Source organism: Girardinichthys multiradiatus, chromosome 10, assembly GCF_021462225.1.
Source record: "Girardinichthys multiradiatus isolate DD_20200921_A chromosome 10, DD_fGirMul_XY1, whole genome shotgun sequence".
Classification (NCBI taxonomy): domain Eukaryota; kingdom Metazoa; phylum Chordata; class Actinopteri; order Cyprinodontiformes; family Goodeidae; genus Girardinichthys; species Girardinichthys multiradiatus.
The window spans coordinates 14,076,562-14,100,257 of NC_061803.1; the positions used below are offsets into that span (position 1 = coordinate 14,076,562).

General features: G+C 41.2%; 1 protein-coding gene across 4 annotated transcripts in view; it reads left to right on the forward strand.

The window, feature by feature from the left end:
• Positions 1-23,696, forward strand: part of LOC124875228 (disintegrin and metalloproteinase domain-containing protein 12-like) — a 162,230-nt gene that overhangs the window by 65,409 nt on the left and 73,125 nt on the right. For all 4 annotated transcript variants that reach the window (XM_047377236.1, XM_047377239.1, XM_047377238.1 and 1 more), the window contains exon 4: positions 19,976-20,054. In XM_047377236.1, coding sequence (XP_047233192.1) covers positions 19,976-20,054 — 79 coding nt within the window. The remainder of the gene's footprint in view (positions 1-19,975; positions 20,055-23,696) is intronic.

Genomic DNA, 23,696 nt, shown 5'->3' on the forward strand with positions numbered 1-23,696 from the left:
AGCATGCATGTAGCGACAGTGGAGAGGAAAAACTCCCTTTTAACAGGAAGAAACCTCCAGCAGAACCAGGCTCAGTGTGAGCGGTCATCTGCCACGACCGACTGGGGGTTTGAGAAAACAGAGCAGAGACACAAAAAGAACACAGAAGCACTGATCCAGAAGTACTTTCTATGGGAAGGAAAAGTAAATGTTAATGGATGTAGCTCCTTTAGTCGTTTCACCTAGAAGAAAGAACAGATAAACTCTTAGCCAGTTTTCAAGGTTAGAGTCTGAAAGAGAGCACATATAATTAGTTACAGTAAAAGCTCAGTCAATTGCCATGTCTAGGAGAGAGAAAGGGTTAAACACTAAAAGACAGGGCTATGTGGATCATCGGTAGAGGGTGAGCATTAAGTTGTTGCCAGCAGAAGCTCGGACGATTCCCCTCTCCACAAAGGTGTCACAGGCAGACACAGAGCCAGGCCAGGTGTAGCTTCTAGGAAGAGAAAAGAGAGAACAAGGTTAAAAGCTGAAATAACAGCAAACAATGCAAAATTGGAGAGTAGTGTGAGAATGTAGCGAAGAGGGTGAAAGTGGTCGTTATGTCCTCCAGCAGCCTAAGCCTATAGCAGCATAACTACACAGATAGTTTCAGTTCAGATTATTTAGTTAAACGGCGCTTATTTACAACAATGTCGTCTCAAGGCACCTCACAAAGGGTCCCACTGATGGTCACTGTTATACTACCACAATGATTGGGATACCTCCCTCTGTCAGACTGATTATAACCATTGGAAATCATTTCTTGAACAAACTGACTGCCGGTTCATATTACCAGTGTCCTGTAACACATCAAAACTGGACCTTTTGTTTTACTTGAATGGGTAAAGAAATCCCTATATGAGTGGATAAAAGTGTTTTATTTATGAATTATCACCAATGGAATACACAGTTCTTTTGATAACTGTTTTAATTAATGGGTTTTCTGAAAGTTGTTCTAATTACTTGACTCCACCTGAAATTGATATTAACCTCACCTTTTTCTCGCGCTTTTTTAACAATACTCTCCTGTGGCTTACATGGTGATCCAAAAACACAAAACAGCAAGTAATTATTAGAAAATGCACAAAAATTGTGTGAAGCACTTGTTTTCAAGCTGTACACAAATCTTTTGGTTTTCTATTAGTCTGTGCATAGTAGAGTAGTACTGAGTCCCCTTTACTCTGATACCCCTAAATAAAATCAATTTCAACCAACTGCCGTTAGAAGTTATCTAATGAATATGTATGTAATTTAATCTCAGTATAAATCCAGATGTTCTGTGAAGAGCCTATTGGTTTGTTAGAGAACCTTAGTGAAAATACAGCATCACGAAGACCAAGGAACACAGTAGACAGGTCAGGAAAAAAGATGAGGGGAAGTTCAAACCAGATTAAGTTATAAAACCAAATCCCAAGCCTTGAACATCTCAAAGAGCACTATTTAGTCTTACGTCTAGAAATGGGAAGAGTATGAGACAACTGCAAAGTTGGCAAGACATGACTGTCCACCTAAACCAGCAGATTCTGCAAGGAGAACATTCATCTGAGAAGCAGGCAAAAGAAGAAGAAGAAGCCAGTGATAGCTCTGGAGGAGCTGCAGCTCAGGTAAGAGATTCTGGCGACAGTGCAACTATTAGTTGTGCACTTCTCAAATCTGGCCTTTAAGAAGGATCGGAGCTATATGATTGATGAAAGAAAGCCATAAAAATTCCAAGAACACATGAAGCATGTAGAAGATGGTGCTCCGGTCAGATGAAACCAAAACTGGGCTTTTTGATTTCCATGCAAAACATTTTGAACGGTGGAAAACGAACACCCTGAACATGCTGGCTTCGCAGTGAAACATGGTGGCAGCAGCTTTACACCGCTGGGTCGCTTTTCTTCAGCAGGAAGAGGGAAGCTGGTTAAAGTTGATAACAAGATGAATAGATAAAAGCTGTTAGAGGCTGCGAAATACTTCAGACTGAAAGTTCACCTTCCAGCAGAGAAAAAAGCCTAAACAGTCACATCCGCAGCTGCACTAGAATGGTTCAGATCAAAGCCTAATTTTATCTTATATCAACTTATATCAGACCTACAGTACATCTAATTGAGTCTGTGGCATCACTTGAAAGTTGTTGTTTCAATCCTGGCCTGAGCTGTTTACAAAAAGTAAGAAACCAAACTGTCACTGTCTCTGTGCTAATCCCAATAAAATACACTGAGGTTGTTAACCGTTTCAGGGGCCTGAATATGTTTTCAAGCTGCTTTATGTAGAGAAAAATGAATGAATGAATTATTTATGAATTTAACACATAAATGCAGCTGTTTTTGTTGGGATAAGTTATTCCTCTGTGTTTTAAGGCTTGCCAAAACGTATAATTGTGTAATTTTGCTTATAAAAGATTTACATTGCAGGTCCAGCTGCAGTTTCTTTGTTCTGTCTGTATAACCTACAGAAAACCCTTTTCAAAGTTGCACACAAAGTTGTTCTGAAAATGTCTCAGTATAAGTTGGATGTTCTGGTCCTTTCATGATGCTGTCTCTGTGTTTCTGAGAAACACTTGAGGAGGACATCAAAGTTTTGTAACTGATTCGCGACTTTCCAACGCAGGATGCGCTGACTTCATAAAATCAAACGAGGGGGTGTTGTGGTTTATTGATGTGTTGAAAGAACAGAATTTATTGCATGATCCATGAGCCTTGAACTTTCTCTGTGTGAAACCCAAACACAGTCCGCAGCTATGGCTGCATACGTACACGCATGCTCCCACATAGATGCTCGTAAATCATAAGAAGCAGCCAAACACATGCACAACAAGAAACACACTTTCCCTCTCCATCTCTCCCACACCCCCGCACACAACCTGAGGGATAAGAAAAGCCAGAACAGAGACACGCTCTCTGGCTCAGAGGAACAGAAGGCCTGGAGGCAGATAGGACAAGAAAGAAGGATAAAGTACCCTCCCTCTAGTGATTCACATCAGTAAAGGTGTTTGGTTAGTTTCACATAACAATTAGATGTTTCCTAAAATAATCAAAAAAAGTGGCCACAATTTGCTATATTTTGCTTTTTTTACTGTCTAACTTTGATGTGCATCACTTGGTTTATTGTAACCATGAGTACAAGAAGAGCAACACTTGAGATTTGGCCTAAAATACAGTATTAAGAGTTCACACAGAGCACATCAGCTGTCTTTAATTACTCACATGAGATTATTTTTCCCCTGGCCCTCAGTGATCAGTGATATCATGAGCAATACATTTACTATTTAAGTCTTTCAAGCAGAAATAAAACATGATTGCCTGGTTGTGAGTAATTAGAGAGCACATGAACATAATATTGAGTTTGACTGCTACCATGGATACTCTTTAGTGTGTGTATTTTATGCATTTGAGTGACATGTACTGGCAGAGTGAGGGATACACAATGAGAGCCAGATGTGACTTGACATTAAATGTCAAGTGAAAACAGAAGAAAAAACAAGAGAGGGAACACAATATTATGTATAAAAACAGAATCCTACATCTTAAACTTGAATGTAAGAATTGGAAGAAAATAGCAATAAGGAAGACATTTATGTTTTAAGATGTTTTATGATTCTGCTTGAAGGCTAAAATAGGTACACTGGAGTGCAATTTGAGAGGGCACAAATAAAAGGAAAAACAGGTTTTTGTATCTAGGGGAATGAATCCATCTTTAAAGAGGAAAGTTCATTGGTATAGAACCATTCATTCACAAGGTATTTTATAGTGCTTCACAGAAAAATTATAGAAAAGAGGTAGAAAAATTACAACAAAACAAGAAATGCATTAAAGAATAATAAAAAAAACATGTAGGCATCCCAAAGACAGAAAAAAACAGTAAAATGCAAATGTAAAACAAGTAAAGGGTAAAGATATGATACATATCAATAGATAAAATAGTCATTGACCTTAATGGGAAAGCTAAAGGGAGTTTGTTCCAGAGCTGAGGAGCACTGAAAGTAATTAAAGGCTCCCCTTGTTAAGTTCAAGTCCTGGAAACCCTGAGTGAAGAGATCTCTGATGACCTGAGGGGTCTACATGGTTCATACCTAACAAGAAACCCATTCAGTGGCTTATAGAGCATCAACATAATTTTGCTATTTATTATTTTACAAAAAGGAAGCCAGCACTGTGAATTTAGGATGGTTGTGAAATTAACCTTTTAACCTTGTGTTTTTGAAACGAAAAACAGTATTTTTTGTTTTTTCTGCATTAAGCTGGAAGACATTTTAATCCATGTAGTTGATATTACGATCACACTGACTCAGTGACTAAGTGACTGTGGTGATGTAGTAACACAAAAATATAAAGTTGTGTCTGATAAGCATAATATTCTGAGGTAGTAGGATCATATAGACATTCAATAAAAGTGGCCCGAGATTAAAACCTTGAGGAATCCCACATGGGATTTTTGTTTGTTCATAGTTATTGTTACCAACTGACACAAAGTTTTCCTGGTTTGACATGAATCAACATAGCACAGTACCTGACAATCCCACCAATCTTTCCAGTCTATCAATCTGTGTAATGATCAACTTTGTCAAACAGCACTGAGATCTTGTAATACTAACTTTTTGATGCATCACGTTTAATACATTCTTTATGTCATTGGAAATAACAGCGACTTTAATTTCTGCCAGCTATATGCCCTCAAAAAACAAACACCATATTATTTTCCCCGAATATACGAATAACAGTAATTACTTTATGCATTGCATATTTTGGTAAAGTTTTAGTCAGTGATTCATAGATTGTGTGGTGTTATTTGGGGACTTTAAATAAGTTATGTTTAGAGTAAGTAAAGTTTAGAATGTCAGCACCTTTAAAATTCTTTATTGTTCCAGTCTATGTCTACAATAGTCAGTGTGACACTGAATCAGAGGTTGAGCGTCATGTGCAGCTGAAAACTTAAAATACTTTACCAAAGCAGCAGGATTATTATGCAAATTAATCCACTGATAGGCATCTGTCTGAGAAATGAGTTCAAACTGCTGTTCACTGGAAACACTGAGGCTTTTAACCCGCAGATCTTTAAAATATTTGTGCTTAAATCATGTAGATAGCTCATTTCCAGACAAAAGATACATTTACTCTTCTTAAATACCTGACATAGCTCTCCCCCTAAAATGTTTCAGGTTTTTTGAATGTTGGTTCAAGTTATGCTCTTGAGGTCCTTTGTTTGCTATTCCCAGGACAAATAAAGGACAACAAAGAAAGATAAGGTGCATTCCTAGAGATCCCAGTGGTCATTGAACTCTTTAATAACCATCAGACGTTTTTTCCATGCCGACTGGCTGTTTGGAAGGCATTCCAATAATAAGCCTTTCTGTCCTACTCTCACTGATGTAAAGGTGTGGAGCTTCCTAAACACCAATGGGACTTTAAGTGGAACCATGTACATTAAGAAAGGTGTTGAGGAACTTCAGGTTGCTTCCATAGTTGCCAATATCTCATCTGCATTGTTGAGTCTAGTGTCTCATTTTCCTCTTAACAATACTATAAATGATCTCTATGGAGTTCAGGTCAGGCTGGTTTGTTGGTCTTTGGACTAATACAAAACGGTCCAGTTCCTTTTCTCCTTAGCTCAGGTGAAGATGTTTGTGATATTGTCTCTGGTTCAGGAGTGTCTTAACACAAAAAATGTTGCACAATTCCTAGATTTGTCTTTGTGCGATGACTCTTGAAGTAGTGACTCCAGCCTCAGTTTATTTCTGGTAAATGTCTGACAAACTCTTGATTGGGCTTTACTTCACAATCTTTTCAAAGCTTTGGTTAACCCTGTTGTTTGTGCAACATTTTATACTACATCTTTTCTTTTCACTCAACTTTACATTATTATGCTTTAATAGAACATTTAATGAAGGTCAACTGGAAAAATGCCCAGATAGCAGTCGTCCCCATAATTGCATTGCATGGTTATAACATAACATTGCTGTATTAGTAATCATTTTAATGTTGTTTAACTATAATATTTAAATTTACTGAAATACTGAATTTGAAGTTTTTATTAGCTGTAAAACATAATCAGCTGAATTTAGACTTGAAATATATCAGTGTGCAATAAATCTATGGGAGTTTAAATGTTTTTAATTGAATTGATGAAATAAATTTTTCAATAATATTCTAGTTCATATTCAACTATAACTGCTAAACCCTATTAGTAAGCCAAGAAAAAAGGGACATTACACTGTCCCAATATTTGTAAAACTCCTTATTGCCATTACCAAAATCTAAACCTACCTATGATCGCTTTTTACATGTTGGTAAAATTAGATTACTCTGCACCTCAATATGCCACAGATATAAATAATTTTCGGCTTAACTGTATATTCCATCCTTAGTAAAACTAACGTTACTTATATCCCACTTTCTTCTTCAAACTTTTTTTGCTCAAACAAATGTTTTCCTACAACTATAAGCTCTCCTTTCACAGAAGAAATCAGTGTTAACCTTTCAATCTGCTTGTAACAACCACTCCACATAGGATGGCTATGTTTGAAAGCTGTTAACAGAACATGTTCTGCAATTCCCCTTGGGACTTTCTCTATTTCTCGCTCTAGTGATCATATTTGATAAATTTATTGTAGCTGCACAAGTAAATACAACACAACTATATATATTTCATTTTGAAAAACATACCAGCAGCCTTTTTTAGTTTATGGTTCAATTTGCACTTCAATTCAAAACAAAACAAAAAACATTTTTTGTCAACAACTGAATTACTTGTGTTTCTCAAGACATTATTTTCACTCTATCAAAGAATAGTGCTGCATTTTCTTTCTTATTATAATTATCTGAGCCATTGTCAGGGTCGTATTCATCATCCTGTTTCTGTAATTGAGAACCTGTGGGGTAATCCATCACACAGACGCTGCTCAGAGATGACATTTTATTGATTTCAGAGGGCATGCTTGGGTTTAACCACATCAATCTCCAGGTGACAGTCGCACCGGTAATTGCGTGCCTATGCTGATAATGACCATTCTGCTTGACCATCTCACTGGCCAATTATCCACCCTGAGATCCAGCACAGGTGTTAAGAATCATAATGAGGCTGTTATGACGAGTTGAAACGTGGATAAAGGCCTGGCAACTTTGCTTGCTGTAGATGAAAAATGAGACACTTTCATTTTTGTCCCATTGACTTTTTGACACATGACAAAAGAACATATTTTGAGTTGTCATGTTTCCTGCTCTTGTTGGTTGCTCTTTTACCCCTTTCTCCACTCTCCCATTGCAAAAGTTATTGCCTGGCATGCCTTGGCTGTTGTATTCATGACATGCTTCGTGTAGGCTGGACGTTGCATTGAGCTCAGGGTAAATGGAGAATTCTGCTTCTCCACTCTATTTGGCACAGCCCTCGAGCACTGACTGATGTCAGACAGATCACAGCCAGAATAACTGCCCCTTTTCCCTGGTTGGAAAAAGGCAAAGTTTCTAACACTGAGGCAAGCTCTTTTTGGCTCCAGGGTGGGTTCTAATGCAAGCAGTCCCGATTTTTTTTCCCCACTGCTTTTTACAAGCAAAGCTGGGTTCTCGCCACATAAATGCAGAGGGACATTATAAGCACCACACTTCCTGATAAGTCCTTTAGTTTCAATATAATCCACAGCACTTACTGCAGCATTAGGATTTATTCTCATGTTATACAGGTCCTTCTCAAAATATTAACATATTGTGATAAAGTACATTATTTTCCATAATGTCATGATGATAATTTAACATTCATATATTTTAGATTCATTGCACACTAACTGAAATATTTCAGGTCTTTTATTGTCTTAATACGGATGATTTTGGCATACAGCTCATGAAAACCCAAAATTCCTATCTCACAAAATTAGCATATCATTAAAAGGGTCTCTAAACGAGCTATGAACCTAATCATCTGAATCAACGAGTTAACTCTAAACACCTGCAAAAGATTCCTGAGGCCTTTAAAACTCCCAGCCTGGTTCATCACTCAAAACCCCAATCTTGGGTAAGACTGCCGGCCTGACTGCTGTCCAGAAGGCCACTATTGACACCCTCAAGCAAGAGGGTAAGACACAGAAAGAAATTTCTGAACGAATAGGCTGTTCCCAGAGTGCTGTATCAAGGCACCTCAGTGGGAAGTCTGTGGGAAGGAAAAAGTGTGGCAGAAAACGCTGCACAACGAGAAGAGGTGACCGGACCCTGAGGAAGATTGTGGAGAAGGGCCGATTCCAGACCTTGGTGGACCTGCGGAAGCAGTGGACTGAGTCTGGAGTAGAAACATCCAGAGCCACCGTGCACAGGCATGTGCAGGAAATGGGCTACAGGTGCCGCATTCCCCAGGTCAAGCCACTTTTGAACCAGAAACAGCGGCAGAAGCGCCTGACCTGGGCTACAGAGAAGCAGCACTGGACTGTTGCTCAGTGGTCCAAAGTACTTTTTTCGGATGAAAGCAAATTCTGCATGTCATTCGGAAATCAAGGTGCCAGAGTCTGGAGGAAGACTGGGGAGAAGGAAATGCCAAAATGCCAGAAGTCCAGTGTCAAGTACCCACAGTCAGTGATGGTCTGGGGTGCCGTGTCAGCTGCTGGTGTTGGTCCACTGTGTTTTATCAAGGGCAGGGTCAATGCAGCTAGCTATCAGGAGATTTTGGAGCACTTCATGCTTCCATCTGCTAAAAAGCTTTATGGAGATGAAGATTTCATTTTTCAGCACGACCTGGCACCTGCTCACAGGGCCAAAACCACTGGTAAATGGTTTACTGACCACGGTATCACTGTGCTCAACTGGCCTGCCAACTCTCCTGACCTGAACCCCATAGAGAATCTGTGGGATATTGTGAAGAGAACGTTGAGAGACTCAAGACCCAACACTCTAGATGAGCTAAAGGCCGCTATCGAAGCATCTTGGGCCTCCATAAGACCTCAGCAGTGCCACAGGCTGATTGCCTCCATGCCACGCCGCATTGAAGCAGTCATTTCTGCCAAAGGATTCCTGACCAAGTATTGAGTGCATAACTGTACATGATTATTTGAAGGTTGACGTTTTTTTGTATTAAAAACACTTTTCTTTTATTGGTCGGATGAAATATGCTAATTTTGTGAGATATAATTTTTGGTTTTTCATGAGCTGTATGCCACAATCATCCCTATTAAGACAATAAAAGACCTGAAATATTTCAGTTAGTGTGCAATGAATCTAAAATATATGAATGTTAAATTTTCATCATTACATTATAGAAAATAATGAACTTTATCACAATATGCTAATATTTTGAGAAGGACCTGTATGTACCTTCGTGGTTATGCTATCATTTGGTCCAAATGTTTGTCTATGCTTCATTAATATCCAGCATCCTACCACTTAAGCAGCATTGAAGTGCTTCTTGTTCTTTAAGACCCTAGCTTGTCATTTATCACACTTAAATTCAGTTTGTCCCTATTAAGAAGTCTAAGTTTAATGAGACATATCAGAGTGTATGAGTCGGAAATTACTTCCCATTGTTCTTCAGTAGTAAGGGTAGCCTCAGCCGACTGTAGTGGTCATAGAAAGTTAGGTATTTAAGTGCCACAAATGGAATAAATGTACACATAAATGTAACACATCCTAGACCTGAATGAATGAAATATTCTCATTGAATACTTTGTTCTGTACAAAGTTGAATGTGCTGACAACAAAATCACACAGAAATCATCAATGGAAATCAAATTTATTAACCAATGGAGGCCTGGATTTGGAGTCACACACAAAATTAAAGTGGAAAAACACACTACAGGCTGATCCAACTTTGATGTAATGTCCTTAAAACAAGTCAAAATTAGGCTCAGCATTGTGTGTGGCCTCCACGTGCCTGTATGACCTCCCTACAACGCCTGGGCATGCTCCTGATGAGACGGCGGATGGTCTCCTGAGGGATATCCTCCCAGACCTGGACTAAAGCATCCGCCAACTCCTGGACAGTCTATGGTGCAACGTGACGTTGGTGGATGGAGCGAGACATGATGTCCCAGATGTGTTCAATCGGATTCAGCTCTGGGGAACGGGCGGGCTTCAATGTCTTCATCTTGCAGGAACTGCTGACACACTCCAGCCACATGAGGTCTAGCATTGTGCTACATTTGGAGGAACCCAGGACCAACCGCACCAGCATATGGTCTCACAAGGAGTCTGAGGATCTCATCTCGGTACCTAATGGCAGTCAGACTACCTCTGACGAGCACATGGAGGGCCATGCAGCCCTCCAACGAACTGCCACTCCACACCCTTACTGACCCACTGCCAAACCGGTCATGCTCAAGGATGTTGCAGGCAGCAGATCGCTCTCCACGGTATCTCCAGACTCTGTCACGTCTGTCACATGTGCTCAGTGTGAACCTGCTTTCATCTGTGAAGAGCACAGGGTGCCAGTGGTAAATTTGCCAATCCTGGTGTTCTCTGGCAAATGCCAAGCATCCTTCACGGTGTTGGGCTGTGAGCACAACCCCCATTTGTGGACCTCTGGTCCTCATACCATCCTCATGGAGTCGGTTTCTAACCGTTTGTGCAGACACATGCACATTTGTGGCCTGCTGGAGGTCATTTTGCAGGATTCTGGCAGTCCTCTTCCTGTTCCTCCTTGCACAAAGCGGAGGTAGTGGTCCTGCTGCTGGGTTATTGCCCTCCTACGGCCTCCTCCACGTCTTCTGGTGTACTGGCCTGTCTCCTGGTAGCGCCTCCAGGCTCTGGACACTACGCTGACAGACACAGCAAACCTTCTTGCCACAGCTTGCATTGATGTGCCATCCTGGATGAGCTGCACTACCTGAGCGACTTGTGTGGGTTGTAGAGTCCGTCTCATGCTACCACGAGTGTGAAAGCACCACCGACATTCAAAAGTGACCAAAACATCAGCCAGAAAGCATAGGTACTGAGAAGTGGTCTGTGGTCATCACCTGCAGAACCACTCCTTTATTGAGTGTGTCTTGCTAATCGCCAAAGATTTCCCCCTGTTGTCTATTCCATTTGCACAACAGCATGTGAAATTGATTGTCAATCAGTGTTCCTTCCTAAGTGGACAGTTTGATTTCACAGAAGTTTGATTTACTTGGAGTTATACTGTGTTGTTTAAGTGTTCCCTTTATTTTTTTGAGAAGTGTACTTTTAGGTATGTTTGAGCATGACATTTAAATTTTGTGACGTCCTACAAACCTTTACTTCTGTAATTTATTCACAGTTATGTTTTTGTTTCTCAAGTAGACGCTACATCAAGTAGAGATTATTCATCTGATTATAGCACATGCAATACATTTAGATATTTAGTATGTATATTTCAAGCAGAGAAAAATAAGATTGTGATCTGATTTGCCTTAAGCAATACCTCCTCTGGGCAAATCAGATTATAGTCTTGTTTTTCTATGCTCAAAATATCAAAATATGCCTTGCTCAGAGGCAACTTGTAATAAAGAGAACTGTGAGAAGATGGTCACATACAGCTGAAGAAGTCCTGCGAGGTTGCTTTAAAGCTACAGACTGGGTCGCACTGTGCCAGTCACATGGAGAGGACATCAATGCCATGACTGAGTGTGTATTTGACTATATAAACTTCTGTGTGGAATAACACCATCCCAACCAGAACAGTGAGATGCTTTTCCGATAACAAACCCTGGATCACCAGGGACCGGAAAGACCTGCTTAACAAGAAAAAAAACAGCCTCCAGAGAGGGAGACAGGGAATTTTTGAGCAGTATACAGAAGCAAAATAAGAAACAGCAAGGAGGTGTACAGAAGAAGCTGGAAAGCAAGCTTCAGCAAAACAAAATCAGAGATGTGTGGTCAGGAAAGTAAAAGTTCACAGGCTTCATCTAGAAGGAAGATCGGACCGATGGATGTCTGGACAGTGCCAATGAACTAAACACATTCTTCAATAGGTTCAGTTCAGAAACAAGCTCAGCATCCCCCTCTCCTGCTTACAGCCAAACAGACATCCCACCCTCCTTTGACCCACAGCTTTTCTGTCACACCTCAAATGTTTTATCTTCCACCTCAACCATGGATCCTTCTGCTTCTACATGTTTGCCTTCAACCAAATCAGAAGATGCTGATGCTCCTTTTGCCTCCCCCTTCTGTCTGTGTGTCTCAAGAGGTCAAGAGAAGAGACAACAGGAGAGACTGAACCGGAATAAGGCTGCAGGTTCAGATGGTGTTAGCCCTAGAGTCCTGAAGGCCTGTGCAGAGCAACTCTGTGGGATTCTGCAGCACCTCTTCAACTTTAGCCTGGCCCAGAAGTAGGTTCCAGTGTTGTGGAAGACCTCTTGTCTTGTTCTGGTACCAAAGAAAACTCACCCCTCAGTCCTTATTGACTTTAGACCTGTTGCCCTGACATCCCATATCATGAAGGTCCTAAAGAGACTCCTGTTGGCCCATCTGAGTAAGCAAACAATAAACTATCAGGACCCACTTCAGTTTGCTTATCGCTGTGGAGTTGGAGTTAAAGATGCCATCGTACACCTGCTAAAAACAAACACACTATCTTCTGAACAAAGCCAGCAGCACTGTGAGGATCATGTTCTTTGATTTCTCCAGTGCATTTAACACAATTCAACCTGCTTTGCTTTGTCAGAAACTCCAGAAGACTCAGGTGGAGGCCTCAACAATCTCCTGGATCAAAGACTACCTGACAAAAAGACCAGAGTTTGTGAGACTGAATGGTTGTGTGTCTAACCAGGTAATCAGCAGCACAGGAGCACCACAGGGAACTTTTCTCTCACCATTCCTTTTCACTCTGTACACCTCAGACTTCCAGTACAGGAAAGACAGACTCCTTGTCCTGATTTGTGGGTGTTTTTGGGTTCTTCTTCTTCTTATTATTATTATTATTCTTGATAGGTTTTGCATCATGCTTCTATTATTTTCCTGGTCATGCTTTAGTTTTTGTCTTCTAGTTCATGTTTTGTCAAGTGAGGTTTTTGGATCTGGTTATGCTTTAGTTTCATGTTTTTCTAGTTATGTTTCTATTAGTTTGTATCCTTAAATTTCTGTTTTGCTCCAGTCACGTTGTGTTCTCTCCTGTCTGTCAATAAACTTCATTCGGTTCATTTGCACCTAGCGTTCAGTCTCCTCGTTTCACCTGGTTCTTCTTCAATATATACACATCTTTTCTGTTCATTCCTGGCGGAAACATTTTGGATCACCATCTCTGCTCAACTTGTCCCTTTGATCATGCCAAGCCTGTCTTGCCAGCCTGTCTGTTTTTGCCTTCACCGTCTGTAGTAAGTTTTGTTAATTAAATCATTTCACTTAACGTCATGCTGCCTGCTCGTTTGCCTTCCGGGGTCCTCCACTACACAAACCCTGACAGAATGTTTGTGCCTAACTTGGACCTCGCGGACGGAAGGCTGGAGAGAGCCAGGGACTGCTGGGTTCAGCAGCAGATGTAGGAGGCGATGAGACATCTGCCGGCCGATCTGGAGCTTCTGCCCTCTCCACTGCTGCTGGAGCAGATGGAGCGTGAGGCGGTTCAGCGTCGTTCTCCGTCTGCTCCCCTGGTTGTGCACCCTGATCTGGCTGAGAAGCCCACGTCCTCCTCCCGCCGCAAGAAACGTCGGCACAGAGCACCTTCCTGTTTTTCAGCCGGCGAGGAGGTAGGTCCCATACCCATGCCTGACGTGTGGGCTGCAGCGAGTAATCCTGCGTCTTCGTCTGCCACAGCACTGTCTCCCAAGCTTGCTGCACCTCTACCCAAGCCATCTTCACACTCTCCAGCTCAAGATTCTGTGGTGATGTACAGACTCAAGTCATCGGGGGTCCCGGCGACGCCTTGGTCCTGCCCACGTCACTGAGGGTCTCGGTGACGCCTCGGCCCTGCTCAAGCCATTGAGGGTTGTGGCGACGCCTCAGCGCCTGTTCAATCCACTGAGGGTCGCGGCGACGCCTCAGTTCCTGCGTACGCCACTAAGGGTCTCATCGATGCCTCAGCTTCTGCTTCTCTCTCAAAAGTCTAAAGGCCTTCCAGGAGTTCAGCGAGAGACTGATCCTCGTCCTGGTTCCTGAACCCTGCGACAAGGGGTTCGAGGATGAACCGCCACCTGAGCCTGTTCCTGAGCGGTTCGAGAAGGAGCTCGTCATCATCTTGGCCTCTGAACCCAGAGACGAAAGGTTCGAGGAGGAAGTGCCGCTGGATCCTGTCTCTGAGGGGTTCAAGTAGCAGCTTGTCCTCGTTCTGGCCTCTGAGGGTCCCCCAGACTCTGCATCTGTCTCCGAGGGTCCTGTCAGTGCTGCATCTGTCTCCGAGGGTCCCGCCGGCGCTGCATCTGTCTCCGAGGGTCCTGTCAGCGATGCATCTGCCTCTGAGGGATCGCCAGGCATCGGGAAGGCCAAGTCTGACTCCAAGCCTCCGGAGTTCCACCGAGTTTCTGGAGGTTCCTCTACGCTCCATGGTCGACCTCCTGATCTGCTGTCCCGATGGTCCTCTAGCCTGCTCGGCTGACCCCCAGAATGAGGGTCCTCCACTCTGCTCGGCCAACCCCCAGACCGAGGGTCCTCTACTCTGCTCGGCTGACCTCCAGACCGTCAGTTCCTTCATCGCCGGCCTCCTACACTCCTGTTCAGCTACCGCAGGTTTCCTGACCAACCTGCAAGTTCCCGCCGACGTCAGCTTCCACGGTCTTTACGTCTCTGCTGGCCTCCTTGTCTTTGCCTTCGCCGCCGGCTGCCACAGTCTCTACCTCTCTGCTGGACTCTTTGTCTTCGCCGCCATCGCTGGCCGCCAAGGTCTCTACGTCTCTGCTGGCGTCCTTGTCTTTGCCTTTGCGGGGCGACGTCCTGGTTGCCCGCCTGAACTTTGTGTTTTGGCTTTTGTCTCCAGTCATGTTGTGCTCTCTCCTGTCTGTCAATTAACTTCATTCGGTTTACCTGCACCTAGCATTCAGTCTCCTTGTTTCACCTGGTTCTTGTTCTATGTATACACATCTGTTCTGTTTATTCCTGGCGGAAACAGTTTGTATCACCATCTCTACTCAAGTCTTGTCCCTTTGATCGTGCCAAGCTTGTCTTGCCAGCCTGTCTGTTATTGCCTTCACCATCTGTAATAAGTTTTCTTAATTAAATCATTTCACTTACCGTCCTGCTGCCTGCTCGTCTGCATTCCGGGGTCCTCCGCTACATAAACCCTGACACTCCTGTCAATGGAAATGGACAAGAAGCACAGTACAGGGAGCCGGTAGACTGCTTTGTGGCATGGTGTGGAAACAATCATCTCATCTTGAACATGAATAAAACAAAGGGGATGATTGTAGATTTTAAGATAAACAGGACTAGGTCACACTATTTCCATCATGGAAGAAGAAGTGGAAGTGATGGAGGAATATAAATACCTCTGTGTTCACCTGGACAGCAGACTGGAGTGGAGATGCAACTGTGAAGCTGTCTACAAGAAGGGACAGAGCAGACTGTACTTTTTGAGGAAGCTTAGGACCTTTGCTGTTTGCCGCAAGATGCTGCATATCTTCTATATGTCTGTAGTGGAGAGCGTAATCTCTTCTGCCATCATCTGCTGGGTTAGCAGCATTAGAACCAGGGACTTAAAAAAGCTCAACAAGCTAATAAAGAAGACTGGCACTGTTCTCGGGACTCCACTGGAACCTCTGGAGATCATTGTGCAAAGAAAGATTCTTTATAAAATGAAGAACATTATGGAGAATCTTGAGCATCCTCTTCATGAGACTGCTGTACAACAACAGAGTCTCTTCAGTCAGAGGCTTTTTCAGATCTGCTGTAAGACGAACCGCCACAGGTGATACCCACAGCCATCAGCATCTACAACGGCTTTCTGAAGAAACCTGCATAATATGAGCTACAACAACATTTACTTTCCCTTTGGGATTAATAAAGAATTTTTTTATTGAATTGAACTGAAATTGGTCTATTACTCAATAGGCACTGTTAAGTTATCTAACCAGGCAATAAACTGAATTAGGTGATGTCGGACTATATTCTTTAGACAGTGAGCCGAACCTTTTTCCTAATAAAGTTATTCAGGATATGTCAACTGCAAGTCTATGCGACAACCTAGGATCTGAAAAGATGTTTACAAATATTTATCAGTTTTCTAAAGTTAATTCTGCAGTAGTGCACACATATTTACCCCCCGTCATGTCACATTTTCAGTTTTTGGTGCTTGTTTTAATGTCAAGCTGCCTGCTCTTTCAGACTGTTTCTGTCATATAAATTAGCAAAAGTCTCCCTCAGTGCCATCTCACTGTCAGTTACATGGAGCCCCGCTGGGGGCACATCCTGTGGGTAATGCATTTTAAATCGAGGGGCGTGACCCCACCCTTTGCATCATTAACTTCCCGCTGATTGATAAACAGTGAGCTGCGGAGGACATGTGGGGCGGCTGGCTTGTGGCATTCAGCACATAATGTAGGTGGCTGGTGGATCATTGCCTGGGATGGATGACAAGCTCCCTTAAATGTTGTCAGCTGGCTAGGACGCATTGGAAGGTTTTCACTATTGGGCTTTTAGTGCAATTGGATGACTATTGCAAATGCCTTTTGCTAGTTTTTTAATGTTTGGTTGTCAAAACTCTTTTTTTTCCTAGTCTTCATTGAACTTTCTGTGTAAGTAACAGGACAATATTAATATTACTTAGTGAAAAATTGGAGTTTTCTCGTCTCTGAACTGAAGCCTGTTTTTGTTTGTCTTTAAGTAGTGCTCCTACAGATTTTGTGTTAGCTGCATCCACGTTTGTAATGGCCTCTCTTTATTCAGGAAAAGTTTGTTAATTTTTGTCTCTCTGTGCTACCGTTAAGGTGTTTTGGCTACCAATCCAATCTATTTATTAAGCATTTATAAATCATATTTAATAATGTGGATAAAAAAATAAAATAGAGAAGACAAAAAAAAAAGAATAACAGACTGTACAGTAAGGGGCTAATTTACAACATAAGACAAATAATATTGTACAGTTATTAAAAATACTCAGATGAAAAGAAATGTGGAACTAAGGAGGATATCATGTTTAACAGTATCAACAGATGCACAAGCATGAGGACAAAAATCACCAATGTCATTTTCTAAGTGTATGTCACTGGACACATTAAGGAGTGTTATTCCAGTGCTGTGACAAGTTTTAGATTCAGAAGGAAACTCCACAAGTGAACTAATTTTGACTATAATGACCATCTGATTTCTAGTTTTTTGTATAAAATGCTGTAACATTTCAGAGAGGTCGTAACGCCATGCACTGTAAGAAGGTTCCCAAGGTCTTTAGAGGAGAACCAACCCCACAGCATCACAGATCCTCCACCCTACTGATGGTGCACTGTTAATGACGGGCCTTTCAATCTATTCACATTTTGTTTCACACTTGACCGAGCTGGATTTATAGGTGTTGAAAATCTTAATCTTAGTCTAATTTGAAAAAGTACATAGTTATGGTTAGATTTCAGGTATTTCTTTTTTTTTTTTTGCAAAACCAACATGTGGACATTTGTCATAGTAGGACAGAGGTTTTTGCTCTTTTTAAAACTGAAAGCTGTGAAGATTTTGTATAGATTATTGCGCTGTAGGTAAATATGGTAAGTGTTTAAAAGATTTACTTGCAGCCATTACTTGCAGCCATTTTCTGATTTAAGAAGTCAACGCACATCTGCTTTGTGTAAATGGCATGTTTTCTTGAGTTTTTGATTTTGAAAAGTGGCTGAGGGAAATGGGCTTCATATCACAATTATACACCAGGGAAACAGAAGGTCATGAATTGCCTATTAAACGTGTCTAGACATTCTGATGAACTCACAACAAGAAATGATCAATTACAAAAAAAATGCATCAGTTACAGTTATTTGGTTGAAATCATTAGTAGCACCAGTGGTGTCATCAGTCACCAGTACATCAGTGGTTTTGGTTTAACAATTATTTCTTAATTTGTATGCATGTAATAAATACATATATGAATTGTTTTGCATATGTAGTGTGTCATTTTACAGCCGCAATAAAAGATGAATTTATTTTACTACTTTTTCCCCCATCTTAGAAATCGACATTCACCACACTGTGTTGTCTTTCATGGGCAGAGGATGAGTTTGTAAGTCCAGTTGAGAATGTAGACCTAATTAATGCTGCATTCCATTTTTGTTAGAACTTAAAACTGGCAAGCCGGAATGCTGTCAACTTGTTGACGGCATTCCAGTTTCCTGTTTCTCCGACAGTCGGAAAAAACATGACTGCTCATATTCTTCATTGCTTGCAAATGGTCACTGTTAAAACAATGACAATGACACTGTTCTATTTGGTGTTGAAACGTTTCTCTTATAAACACTGAAAAGTAGTACGTGTACAAATAACTAAACTTTACATTATTAATAAAGAACTGCAGCCATGGAGCAGCTATCTTGAAATCCTAACTGGTGGTAGTTGGTAGTCACAGTTGCTCCCTCTTTGTGAGTGGGGTGTCCCACTTCAGGAGACATTCCAGTTGAAATTTACAACTACGAACTCGGAAATTTCCATTTCCCAGTACAAGTGGAACACAGCACACGTCTGAAGAAACACATCATTTAATTTTGCTCTCCCTTCTCTACAGCCTAGCTTTGATCCAGTGATTATTACCAGGTCTTTGGCTCAGTAAAGTACTCGAGGGTGGAGAAGCATTGTGTCTCATGCTGACAGCTCCCACGCAAAATAACCCCCCTCCCTGGGTTGTTACAGCTGAAGCTCCCAGCTGGGATGTAAGTAAGTGCTGAGGTCAGTAAGAGAATCCAGCTGCCTGTAGGGGTTTGTTTCTCTGCTGATCACCAGCCAAACATCTGCTGATTTCCTATAATGTTATATAGAACATGTGCTTTCTATATGCACAGTGGTCCACTGGAGTGAGGACTGAATCTGATTGTCTAAATAGGGAATCCACATGTAGATGTCAAAGAGCGAGGGTCACAGTTTTTGTGACCATATGCTATGTTCTTTCTGCTGTTGAACCACTGTTTCTCCTCCAGCTGAGGAAGAAAAGCAACAGAGTTTAGTTCTCTTTGTAGGTAGAAATGTGTAGGTAGAAATAATGCTAACAAACAATAAAGTGGCTTTAATTTTTTTTCTTTTTATTGACAGTACGGGATAGCTAAGGATTTAAACAAATACAAAATGATAATGGAGTTTGCATTTCAGACTGGCTTTAGCATCTTATGTTAATGATTACCATGCTAGCATGGCTAACGTTAAAAAACAGCATTCTTTCAGTATATTAATCTTAATTCTGAGATTTCCAAAGGGCTGTTAACATTTCTAAATCCAGCATGTTACATAACAGACAGAGGTTGAAAGTTTGAAAGGATAAAACCGAGCAACTTAGCTTTACTTCATATAGCCTTCCCATTAAATGTAAAGTCATTTTTTAAATCATTTTATTTCCTCTGAATTCATTTTAAAGACCCCACTGATACAGAAAAAAACTCATTTTGAATTGTCTTCATGCAGAAACAACTTCTTCACTGATGAGTGTTGCTGTAAGCACAGTCTGGTATTTAGGTCATTTGTTGGTACATCCCTAACAAAACCAAATCAAATTGGGAATCCCAATAATCCAATAAAAGTTCCAAAACTACCCATTTATTTAAATCTCCAAATAAATATTATCTCACTTTTAAATAAATTACTTCAATATTTTGGCTTGTCAACAGCATCTAAGATAATCTCTGTCCTATTGTATTATGGAATGAGTTATTGATTGATAATGAATCCTTTGTCATTGTGGGTGGGCTTGTTCCGAAAGGTTTTTAATAGAAAATAAGACTGCAGGCTTGGTTTAATCTGTTTTCTTTCATCATGCCCATAGCTGCTTAGATGTATTTATTCAATCCAAAGCAGGGTTAAGTGTTAAATTGCATCGGATGGTTTCCCTTCATGCAGGCGCAACAGAGGTGGAATGGTGATTAATTCCTTTGTGTTTGATGAAGCCCCTTAAGGTCAATCTTAAGTGTTTGTTTTCTTATTTTTTTACCCTCCAGGGGGCTGTTTGCTGGTAACTATATGGAAACCCATTACCTGGAAGACGGCAGTGCAGTCACAGGCCCTCCCAACTTCACGGTACGTTTCCTCTTATTTTCGGTAACAAAAGATGTGATGTTTTCTGGATTGCTACCAAGCATCTCAAATGAGTGTTGGACTTCTGTTAAACTTTTTCTCTGCGAATGTTCTGCTTCATTGTGCTAATATTACGGTGACTTGAAGAAGCAGTTAAATTGATATTGCAGCCAAGCTCCCTTTTTAGGCCACCTGGAATTGCTCATATAGTGTAGGTGAATGGGCCCATTTTCAGCAGGTAGATTCATATTTGATGGAATGAAAGCAGACAGAGGTCAGAAAATAGACTTCGTTTTAGGGAACAGCTCAAGTCGTTTATAATGGATAAGCTTAAAACAAGTCCTAAAAATGGTTTGTTATGCAGGTCCGCACGAATATCTTGAATTAGTGAACATTTAAGTGCACTTCAGAAGTCACGCTGACTGAAATATTCATTTCATTTATGAGCTTTGTACTGGGTAAATTGAGAAAGCATATTTATATAAAACACATCTTTAAAGACTGTCAAATGGATTATAATATTTTATTTTATAATCCCTGACTAATATTAATTTTGTTCATAGCTATAGGCATAGGTTTTGGTCTGTTGCTGCCCAAATTACTTTTTTACTTACTCTCTGCCATTTTGCTTTAATGCTGTGAGAAATATTGCTCATTTTCATCAAACTCAATTAGACATCCCTGAACAAAATATGTTCATACTCTGGATCTTTTAAAGCATTTTCAATGGATTCATAAATATTATGCACTAAAATGCATTTTATTTTGAGGTTTGGTAAAGATAAAGGTAATTATAGTAGCATGAAGCAGTTTTACGCTTTGTAGCTCCACCAGCTGGCTTTATTTCAGGGGATTTGTTCTTCTGCAGTTTGGAAACCAATTAAAAGCAACATTTTTCTTCGAAATACCAAGAAATCATCAGAAACAGCCTGTGGGTGTGTGTTTAAGCTCAATGGCCAGTTGGTGTATAGCTGAGAGATATAAAAAAGGGGATTAATTGAATTACATAATTTGCAATACACATGGCAAAACGAACTACAGGGGTTGGACAATGAAACTGAAACACCTGTCATTTTAGTGTGGGAGGTTTCATGGCTAAATTGGACCAGCCTGGTAGCCAGTCTTCATTGATCGCACATTGCACCAGTAAGAGCAGAGTGTGAGGGTTCAATTAGCAGGGTAAGAGCACAGTTTTGCTCAAAATATTGAAATGCACACAACATTATGGGTGACATACCAGAGTTCAAAAGAGTACAAATTGTTGGTGCACGTTTTGCTGGCGCATCTGTGACCAAGACCGCAAGTCTTTGTGATGTATCAAGAGCCACGGTATCCAGGGTAATGTCAGCATACCACCAAGAAGGACGAACCACATCCAACAGGATTAACTGTGGATGCAAGAGGAAGCTGTCTGAAAGGGATATTCGGGTGCTAACCCGATTGTATCCAAAAAACATAAAACCACGGCTGCCCAAATCACGGCAGAATTAAATGTGCACCTCAACTCTCCTGTTTCCACCAGAACTGTCTGTCGGGAGCTCCACAGGGTCAATATACATGGACGGGCTGCTATAGCCAAACCTTTGGTCACTCATGCCAATGCCAAACGTCGGTTTCAATGGTGCAGGGAGTGCAAATCTTGGGCTGTGGACAATGTGAAACATGTATTGTTCTCTGATGAGTCCACCTTTACTGTTTTCCCCACATCCGGGAGAGTTACGGTGTGGAGAAGCCCCAAAGAAGCGTACCACCCAGATTGTTGCATGCCCAGAGTGAAACATGGGGGTGGATCAGTGATGGTTTGGGCTGCCATATCATGGCATTCTCTTGGCCCAATACTTGTGCTAGATGGGCGCGTCACTGCCAAGGACTACCAAACCATTCTTGAGGACCATGTGCATCCAATGATTCAAACATTGTATCCTGAAGGCGGTGCCGTGTATCAGGATGACAATGCACCAATACACACAGCAAGACTGGTGAAAGATTGGTTTGATGAACATGAAAGTGAAGTTGAACATCTCCCATGGCCTGCACAGTCACCAGATCTAAATATTATTGAGCCACTTTGGGGTGTTTTGGAGGAGCGAGTCAGGAAACGTTTTCCTCCACCAGTATCACGTAGTGACCTGGCCACTATCCTGCAAGAAAAATGGCTTAAAATCCCTCTGACCACTGTGCAGGACTTGTATATGTCATTCCCAAGACGAATTGACGGTGTATTGGCCGCAAAAGGAGGCCCTACATCATACTAATAAATTATTGTGGTCTAAAACCAGGTGTTTCAGTTTCATTGTCCAACCCCTGTATATATTCCACTAAAAGTGCTGTGAGACCAGAACTGCTGGTTTACCAATGAGCCTTGTCCAGCTCATTAAAATCACTGTCGTTCCAGAGCATAAAGACAATGAAGGCGTTGTAGCAGGCAGTCTGGTGGTTTCTAAAAGGCCACTGTCAAACCATGAAGAGATGAGTTTTTATTCCAAAAAATAATATGTCAAATGTGATGTTTGTGTTGGGATGATGAACAGAGATCCAAAGATTAGACATTTTCCTGTTGGTTCCTCTACTAGGTCTGACCTCTCAGTACCTATTTCCATTGATTCCATTTTTTAGATTAGGGTAGGAATGCAACATTGTTATTGAAGGTGAAAAATACTGAGAATTAGAAATGTACTGGAGAAATCGGTTGACAGTCTGGACTAGAAGATTTTTACCTTGACTCAAAAACTCAAAAACAGTTTCTTTCTCTTTTCTTTACAGTCAGTGAGAGCTCAATACCTAAGAGCTAACACATTGTGGTAGCAGCACCACTTCAGTGACAAAGTTGTTACTGCACAGAGAGAGCTTAAGGTTAGGTTAGTCGTTTTCAGTATCAGTGATGAAAGTAGTCTTAGAAAGCACATATATGTGAGATGGTATTTAAAAAAATCTACATTTTGCAGAGGCGTGTCAACTGGTTTAGCTTTTCTGTCATAGAACATGGTGGATTCAGAAATATTGGCAGCCTTTTGGAAATTCCAGAGTTTGAATAAGGCTCTACATTCTCAACCCAAATTGGTTAAAAATGCGTTGATCAAGATTTGAAATTTAGGATCAGATCGGGAGTCTTTTAATAAAATTAAGTGAACTGAGAAAGGGCAGTAAATCCCCAAATCTGTGAAATAATCAGTGAATGTTTACAATATGCTAGCTCATTTTAAATTGGATACCTTTATGACTGGTTCATAACAGAAACACATGAACATCTTCTGACCTTGACCCCTCTCCTCATTCCTGTCTCATGATAACTGCTGGCTCTTTAAGGGAGGATCTTTTTCCTGAAAACAGCCAGATCTTTAGAGACTAAGATATATGTAATTTATTTGTCCGGCCAGCCAGAAGGAGGCTGATATAGTGATCTGGGAAAGGGATCTTGCGGATTCAGTTCTCTGTCAACGAAGGGTACTGCTGGGAGTAACTCCAGCATGAGTCAGCCGCTTCTCCAGTCCGGTTTATCGCCCTCTCCCTTTCTCACTAAATCTAAGTCCACATGGAGCCCAATAAACAAGTGTGCTGCAACAAAAGCCATCTACTAGGATTATCAATGCCATCAGGGGATATTAAATAGTCTGCTTGGAATAATTAATGTGTAAAAAAACAACG